This window comes from Durio zibethinus, chromosome 17 (assembly GCF_047325235.1).
Source record: "Durio zibethinus cultivar Kanyao isolate XHJ-2024 chromosome 17, ASM4732523v1, whole genome shotgun sequence".
Classification (NCBI taxonomy): domain Eukaryota; kingdom Viridiplantae; phylum Streptophyta; class Magnoliopsida; order Malvales; family Malvaceae; genus Durio; species Durio zibethinus.
Window position 1 is genome coordinate 24,524,710 of NC_143178.1, and position 9,507 is coordinate 24,534,216.

Here is a 9,507-nt window from a genome sequence, read left to right on the forward strand (position 1 = left end):
GACCGATAAATCTACCAATAAGAACCTCTAATATTTCAGCTATTAAGCATTGTCCATTCAATAACATTTGTAACATTTATGCAATTTTGACATACGTGCATCTGAGAAGAATCGCTAAGTGTGAAGAAATATTCGTGTAAGTTGGTTGCTACACCATGTGCGATGAAGCATGACTGACTCATCATGCATGGTGCAATAGCTACTTGCACGAGTACTTCTTCATAATTAGTGATTTCTTTTAAATGCACGTTTGTTAGAATTGAAAAAATGTTGCAAATATTATTGAATGAATAGTATGACCAAAAGATTAAAGGTTTTTATTTTTGGATTTAAACAGCTCATATGTTGAAAAAATCATTACAGACCCGTTTGAAAATCATAATAAAAAACATCCGATATTTTTGTACCATATATTAATCAAGAGATCACAATAGAGAAACTGAAGTAAAAAATTACTTCTAGAAATGCATTTTCAGATTATTGCAATCTTTTCGAAAATGCATTTTCGATATAATGAAAAAGTTTTCGAAAATAAGTTTTTGATATATTGAAGAAGTTTTCAAAAATTCATTTCTAGTAATTTACTGAGAAAGGATGTGAAAGACAAAAAATAATTAACTAAGGGATATTTAAATAATTTTTAAAAAAGTTAATTTTTTGAAATGTAAAAAAATTTTTTAGGATGCAAATAGCAACATTCGAAATTTTACTTAAGATAATGAAGAAATTATACCAGATGTTGGGAAGTGGTAGTTTTGGCATTATCGAAATGAGTTGAAGAAAAAGGAACTTGACTTAAACGCACCATTTGAAATCCAAACAAAGCAATAATAAGTCAATAATAATAATAATAATAAAGAAATCTCTTTAGCTCATTCAATATTCATTCACTATTTGGAAGAGCCATTATTAAAAATGCTAAACTGAAATGATGGAGTATCAAGAATAGATTGAAATGCAATGAGAAAATGTCATGCAACTTCTATCCTATTTTAGGCCCTTGAAATTGTTGTTGTTATTTGCAATCTAATAGCACTAGTGAAAGCAAGCTTTGGCACATGAATTTGCATAATATATATATATATATATATCTTAGAGTTGCTTATGGGTTGGGTCAAGTCTAGTATAGTATGATATTTCAACATTTTAAGCAAGTTCAGGTCTGATCTAACCTGATTTTTTGAACCTTATTTTCTGTCAAAGTCCTTTTTTACGTATAATAATAAAGTTCAAATCTGTTCAGAACACTAGTATTTAAAATTAAGAAAAATAAATTTTTTATTTTTTTATAAATTATTAATTTAACTAATTTAATTAATTTTAATTGAATTTATGGGTCATTTGGACTTGAATCCAATTTAATTTTGTTGAATGAATTTAAAATTGAATCATTGTTTTAATTTTTGCATAAAAAATTTGGATTTTATCTTATTTTAAGTAATAAAGCAAATGAGCATTATCTATTACAAAAAATAAAGCAAATGGACATTCTTCCATTATAACAAAAATAATTTTAAAATTTTTGGATCAAGCCAGACAGGATCTGAGCCTTAAATGATAAAACTTAAATCCGATTTTATTTTTTGATTAAGTCTCATTTATTTGTTTGAGCTCTTTTAATGAGTTTAATATTCATATCTAAATTTTTTAAAATTTCGAGCGAACTTTCAAATTTGGACAGACAATCTAACCCATGAGCGGGTCTAACATAAATAAAATCTATTCAATTTTACGATGCAAAGATTCTATTTAGAACTTGAAACATTTTTAATTATGATCCACTGCTGATTTATTGCTATTTTTGGCATTCATATCTGGTGATGGCCCCAAGATTGTGTTACCTTCATCAAGTTAGATATTGGAGAAGGCCAAGCTCTTTTTTTTTTTTTTTTTTTTAATTTTTATAAGAAAAACCTCCTTGCATGCTTTTACAGCAAAATGTTGCCATTTCATTCTATTCTTTTTTATAGCAATTACTTTTTTTTTTAATAATTAAACATCATGACTTGAATTGAAAACATTTATCTAAAATGGCAAAATCCAATTTGTACAAGTTTAACATGGTACAGATTCTTGAGCTGTTCATACAGAGAAGGGTACCCTTACCCTTATTTCTTATATATATATATATATATATATATATATATGAAGAGAGATTAACTTACAGAATATACAACTTTTTTAATCTTACACAATTTTTAATCCTTAATTTTATAAATCTAAGAGAAGAGATAGACAAATAAAAATGATTCAATTTTATTTCTTAAATTTATTTAAATCAATGATTTAAAAAATATAAAATTAAAAAAGTTTTACATTGTATAAATTGATCTTATATATATATATATATATATATATATAAAGTCAACACTCAAGATCTAAATTTATTTTTCATCTCTAAACTGTTTAAAAAAAAAAAAAAAGAAATAGTGATTCAAAGAAAGAGGTAATTAAAGTAATTGCTGAAAAAAATACTAGGAAGGGATTCCGTTTTTTTTTTTTTTTTTTTCTGTGTTTGTCTAATTTGACTCATTAACCTGTGATTTAGTCCTGTAGATATATTCACATATGCAGTTAAAAGATAACAATAGCCAAAAAGCTTAAAGCAAGAGATTTTTTTTATCATTTATTGACAGAATATTAAATTTTTAATTTTAATAATCAAAACACTTTAATTCATTTGATCATAAACTTTTTCCTATGCCCACAGGTGTGAAATGGAAAAAAGTTGAACATCATGATAATTATAGAATATAGACATTTCATTGATAAAAACATAGACATAAAAGTAATTACAGAATAAAATTTGAGAGAAATGAAGAGGAAAGATTTCACGATGTTGACGGGCGACAAAGAATTCAACGACATTAAATATTAATTTAATATGAAATCAAAGGACAAAAACAAAAGAGAGCTGAAAATTTATTTTGCGTGTCTTCCGCAAGATTTGCCATGAAAATTAAACTACTAAGGAAATGAAAAATAATTGCCAAAAAGGAAAGAACATCATGATAATTATAAAATATAGATATTTCATTAATAAAAATATGACATAAAAATAATTACAAACTAAGATTTGAGAGAGACGGAGAGGAAAAGATTTCATGACGTTGCCTGGGGGACAGAGAATTGAACGACATTAGACTTTGATGAGATAGAGACATTAGACATTAATTTAATATAAAATCAAAGAGCAAAAATAAAAGAGAGCTAAAAATTTATTTTGCGTGACTTTAGCCAAATTTGTTATGCAAATTAAATTACAAGCTTAGACATACTAAAGTGGATCTCATTTCGTGGCACCTCGATCAGCCACTTAAATTAATTTGAGCTTTTTCATGCATGTAGCGTTTAAACTTTGTTGGAAGCATCCGTAGTGTTTTCTTTAATAGTTTCTGTTTCAGCAAATCCTCCATTGTTATTTTTGTTATTTGTGTGGTTTGGGAGAGGAGCCACAGCATTCACTTCTGAGCAAACCACCGTGCCTAGTTTGACAACATCAATTACATGCTCTGATTGTTGAACCTTTGGATCTTCCACTTTGGGGTGGTTCTTGTAGATTGCATAAAGTATCATTTGAAGAATTCCAAAAATAAATCCAACTACATTTGGAACCTATTGACGCAAAAAAAAAAAAAAAAAAGTGAAAAAATTGAAAAGGAAAAAATAAAGAGAATGTCTAATTAATTGATAAGGAATTCAAAAGTTATAGCATGAATGAGATACGTACAGCAATATTCATATCATTTAACATAAAGCCATAGAAGAACCACATCACTGCTGCTAAGGTGAGGAACACTGATAAAGTAAATGGCATGTACTCCACGCTCTTAGTTTTTATGACTTTTCTCTGCACAAGAATTGAAAATTCAAATGTACAGTGTAAAAAGGTATATGAATTATATCACTATGTAAAAAAAAACGTTGATATAATCTGATTCTCACCACAATGGCAAGAGGTGCGGCGAACACACCCAAACCGAATGCCATGCAAATGTATCCAAGAATATGAAGACGGATGGAGGGGTTATGTAGAAAGAAAGTTGAGAGAAAGATTACTCCGAACCCAAAAACATTGAACAGAAGAATAAACTTCACAGTCATGACCTGCAATTCAACTCATTTGGAGATTGAATTAGAATAATTAATATTGAACTTCAAGGAGCAGTAATTGATGATAAAAAAAAAAGGAGAGAGGGTTGGCTTTCTGGTATATACCTTTTCCTTCTTTGGACCATAGTACAAGTAAGTAATAATGTAAAAACTCTGAATGAAACAGCAGAAAGTGTTGATGGTAATGAGAAGCATAGCATCTTTTTTAAGGAGCGCATAGTAAATCCAAAGCATGGCACTGAAGAGCGAAACGACGTAGGGAATTGATTGAAACCCTTCGGATGTTTTCTTCTTGTATATTTGGTAAAAAGTTGGCCTGGAGTAAATTATATATGGATCACCATCGTTTCATAAAAGACAAAGTCACTAGAAAATACGACAAAGAAAAGGGAAAAAAAGCTGACAAAAGAGACTTACAGGGGAGCAATGGAAACCAAAAATGAAACGACGTTGCCTAAAACAAAAAACGAACACAAGATATTAGATATTGAGAAAGAAATGCTGATTGAGACTCTCATGTATAGAAATGAACAGTAACGCTAATAATATTCCTAGAAGAAGAAGAAACATGAATATTTCTATACCTAAAATGCCAAAAACAAAGGCCCAAGACTGGTGAAGAGCCATTTCTATTGCAGTTAGATGTATGCAGCTAGTAAATCCTTCTCTTTCTCTCTCAATCTCTCCCTCAGAAGAAGTGTGGTGTTGTTGCCAAGTGAGGCTTTCAATCTCACATCTGTGAAGCATTCTCGCCGTTGATATTTATAAGTGATGAAAAAGTGAGGGATAAAAATTTGTGATCAAATTGCACAAGAGAAAAAGGTGGGTAAGCATGAAAGATATATACGTGTGTGTATATATATATTTATATATATTATACTCGAAAAGAATTATAGAATTCGTAACTTGAAGATAGGTTAAGATTTAAATTTATGATTTATTGTTATTTTTTAAAAAAAATAAGATCAATCAAATGAATTAAATTTTAAATTTAATAAAATTTATATTTGATACATTATTTATACACAATATTTATACCGTATCAATGAATTATAAAATAGTATTTTATAATAAACAAGTTTGAAACTAAGTAAGAAATAAATATAGAGAAATTTTTTTAAAAGATTGGGTAGTTATTTTAAAGATTTTTCAATTTTTTAAATTTATTTATTAATGAGTTAGACAATCATGTATAAAACCTTCCCTCCTTAATTGGCTAGTGGCTATATATTGGTTATTATACTTTTTTTTAATAAAAAATTTGAGAGTAGATAAATTATTTAATTTTTAAATTAAAATAATTTATTATATTTAATAATTTAAAATAAATAATTAAATATAATACATTTAATATGATCTCCATAAATAATCATCAATTAAATTTAAACTCAACAAATTTTACATTGAAAAAGACAATCTGAGCCGATCACTATTATTACTCTTCAATGCAATGCAAGCAAGCACCAAATCTCCAGGTAAGCCCTACTTGACGGTACCATTCCTATTTCATACACAAAATCACAAGGGTCCCACCATGTCTCTTTCTGATGTGTCACGCACCAAGTGGTTTTAAGGTTTACAGCTCATACTTCGTTGGGTCACATTTGGTTGACGAATTTGCCTTTTTTCTTTTACCAGAGTAAGTGATTCTACTCTTTCCTCTGCAATCCAACTTGGTGATGTTGCCACGAGTAGAAATGGTAATCGATCCGATCGATTTTCATTCTATTTCTTTAATAATATATAAAATTATAAATTTTTAAAATTTAATATGAATTTAAATTAGATTTTTATATAATTTAATTTAATTCAAAACGAATTACATCAATTTAGATCTGTTCATTAATTTTTAATTTTGTTTATATATTATTTTTATTATAATTTTTAATATATTTAAATAAATTAATACATAAAATAAATTTTTTATTTTATAAAAATTTAAAAAATATATAATTCGATTCAATTTATTTTTTTTTATCTTTTACTTCTCAATTTAAATTTTAATTTATACTAAATATATATATTTAATATCTAAATTAAATAAAAAAATCGATTCGATCCAAATAAACATTATAATTTTTTTTTTTCACACCGTAACCATAACTAGTCGATCATCTTAATTAGCACCCGTTGTTGAAATGATTTTGAGAAAGACCCTACTTTGTAAAACTTGCTTATAAGGCCCCACTTACCACACAGATCCAGGACAACGCAAGTACGATATATGCTTAAATGATTATGTACATTGTGATCCACAATATCATAAAAATCAACTCTGCATATAATTTAATTACATGCATAAAGCCCTGTGCACCGTCTGGCTTCTTCAAGTCAGCTCAGATTTTGAATAGGAATTTTGGAATTCCAATTAGGTTAGAATAGATATTCAATTATTAATAATTTTTTTAATTTTCTTTTTAACTTAAAATATATTAATATTTTAATAGTTTTTAATATGTATATATTTTTAAAAATTTTGGATATTTTGAAGGAAAAGATGATCGAGTTTTAAATAAAATTTTTAAAAAATCAATCAAAATTTATTTAATCCACGAACAAATATATATATATATATTAGTGTAATTGTAAATATCATGTAGCTAGTTCGTGCATAATTAGATACCATTATTATCAAGAATTGTAATGTAGCTAGGGACGGAGCTAAAGGGAGGCAGGCAGGGACATGGCCCCTAAAATTTTTTTTATACTATTTTAGATCAGTAATTGAATTTATTAAAACTAATATGCATCTTCCTTTCTCCAATTTAATTTACTGTTTGGCCTCCTTTAGTTATTGCCTGACTTTGTCTCCACGTGTAACATTGCTAATATTATTTATTTATTTACTTTTATGAAAGTGATTGTAATCTGGATATAAAAAAAAGGGTTGTAAGTATTGAGATTTAAATTTTAAATTTATTAAATATTATTTTTTTAAAATTATTACATGAATTAACTGAATTAAACTCTGAATTGATATTACTAATATTACTACAATTAAATCCAATAATGTTTACGTATTTATTTTCTTCTCCCTGAACTCGAGCCTAACGATACAATCTATGAATCTCATCTTTAAGTAATAATGAAGGTTTTACAATAAAATCATTGTCAACGCTCTAGGGAATGTTATAGAAGTATATGTTTCAGCTCATTAATTGTTTCCTTTGTTTGAACGAGATTTTGGATTAATGATAAAAAGAAGATCTCGAAATCTCGTATTCAAGTCTCATTATTGATCATGATTCATGGATGGAACCAAGTTTTTCAGGCTAACACACTTCTGAATGGATATCCATTACATAAATTCATGAGAATCTAACCCACTTGCTTAATCTGATCAGTTGTAGAGGGCTCCAGAAGGGATGAAAATTTTACTTCATTTTAAGTAGTATTCTTTTTTTTCTGAGGTGTAATCCCACTTGAGGAACTACTAACTCGTTTGGCAAGAAAGAAACCCCATCAAACATTACAGAATCGAACCCAACATCATGATGGAGAAGAGATGCTGTTTTACCAAAACAAGAAATAACTTTTTCCTTTTTCATCTTTCCACAGTTGACACCAGGGCCATAGAAGTAGTAGCCGATAGCCATGCCTGCCCGAAAACCTGATCCAGTTTTGGCATCAAGCTAGTCGTGTCCAACTCGCCCATGCAAATAGAATATCCTTTGCTTTTGTTCATATGGTTAATATAACTCTAATTAACACCATATGTTATCCAAAACATCATCCATATGACATGACATCCCACTTTAAAGAAAAAAAAAAGATTCAACAAAGTAAGGGAATTAAACAAAATTTTTAAAATTTTTGTTTTGACTGAAAAAAATTGGGAAAGAACAAAGAAAAGAAAAGAATCCGAAGTGGCAACCAATGTGGGTGTGGTAGCATGTCGGGCTGCCTTTATTAGGTGCAGCTAACTATGGTTTACTTTCATGTGATATTAGCCCACATTTGATTACGAGAAATTATTTATCAATAATGAAATTTTTAGATTTTATTAGCCAAGGTAGTAGGATGATATATTTCTTTGAGTTTATATTTAATATATCATTAGTATATAAAATTTATATACTATCAGTAAATCAGATGATAACATTTCATTAATAAGTAAATATCAACCGTTAAAATAAATGTACAAAAATTAAAATGTATTAAAAACATTACTCATTAATAAGGTGTTATTATCGGATTCACCTCATTAATGAGTTGTCATCATTTGATTCACTGATAATATATAAAATCTATATATTAATAGTGCATTAAATATAAATCTAATTTTTTAGGGTATAATACAAAAAATAAAAAATATATATATATGACAACTTTTTAACATCGTTCATGAAGTTAAAAAATTTCACTATCAATATATCAAAAAAAAATTTGTTATTAATTATGAAATAATAATAACCTTATGATTAGAGAAATTATTAGGAAATCAAGCATTAAGCAAGTCGGAAAGACCCACAATGAGGCAGTACTTAATTGAGCCTGCATTTGGTCCCAAAAATTAGGCAGGGCAGACATAGGATAAGGATTTGTTTCTGCTCCATATATAAGGTTAGAACTTAGAAATGTTGAAAACCCACCACCCACCAAAAAACAAACAAAAAAAAAAAAAGGAAATGGATAAAAGAGTGCGAGAGAAAGTGCTTGATTTGGTATATTTATTAGATAATAATTTAAAATGAATAAATGTGACATCGCACATACCAAATTAAAAAGCATAGACAAAAGCATCAAGGCATAATATATAGGGGCAAAAAATAAAGTCCAATTGATAATATATAGTTCCTAAAAATCAACAGTAATCTTGAATACATGATCATTATGAAGTATTATAGTTCATTTTTTTTTATTTTTAAAACTGAACAAGCTATTTATTTCATATTTCATGTAACAAAATGAGAAATTATTTTTCGAATGAAGTTGGTATTAGTTGTAGATTACATGGAAATTTTGTCCTTGGCCAAATTGTTGGGAAATGGTAGGGTAGATGGCACCCTTACCAGACAAACCATGGAATTAACCTAACATTTATTAATTCTAAATATTTGGGGTCGTTTGAATATACAAACTCATGAGTTTATATTTAATATATTATTAATATATAAATTTTATATACTGTTAATAAATATGATGACACTTAATTAATGAGTAAATATTAGCTCTTAAAATAAATATATAAAAATTAATATTTTTTAAAAATTTACTCATTAATAAAATATTATCATCCGATTCATTGTATTAATGAAGTATCATTATCTGATTTATTAATAATGTATAAAATCTATATACTAATAGTGTATCAAATAAAAATTCCAAACTCATTTACATAAGTAGTTGATAATTAAATTTCTATATACTTTTTACATTGAGAGTGAAAATTGT

General features: G+C 27.3%; 1 protein-coding gene across 1 annotated transcript; it reads right to left on the minus strand.

The window, feature by feature from the left end:
* Positions 1-3,196: 3,196 nt before the first annotated feature.
* On the minus strand, positions 3,197-4,856 carry LOC111289849 (bidirectional sugar transporter SWEET10-like). Its single transcript, XM_022881203.2, has 6 exons — positions 4,698-4,856; positions 4,531-4,567; positions 4,219-4,429; positions 3,946-4,107; positions 3,731-3,850; positions 3,197-3,615 (listed from the first exon to the last, which is right to left on the minus strand). The coding sequence occupies exons 1-6, from the start codon at positions 4,738-4,740 to the stop codon at positions 3,352-3,354; spliced, it is 837 nt and encodes a 278-aa protein (XP_022736938.2). The 5' UTR covers positions 4,741-4,856; the 3' UTR covers positions 3,197-3,351.
* Positions 4,857-9,507: the final 4,651 nt, after the last annotated feature.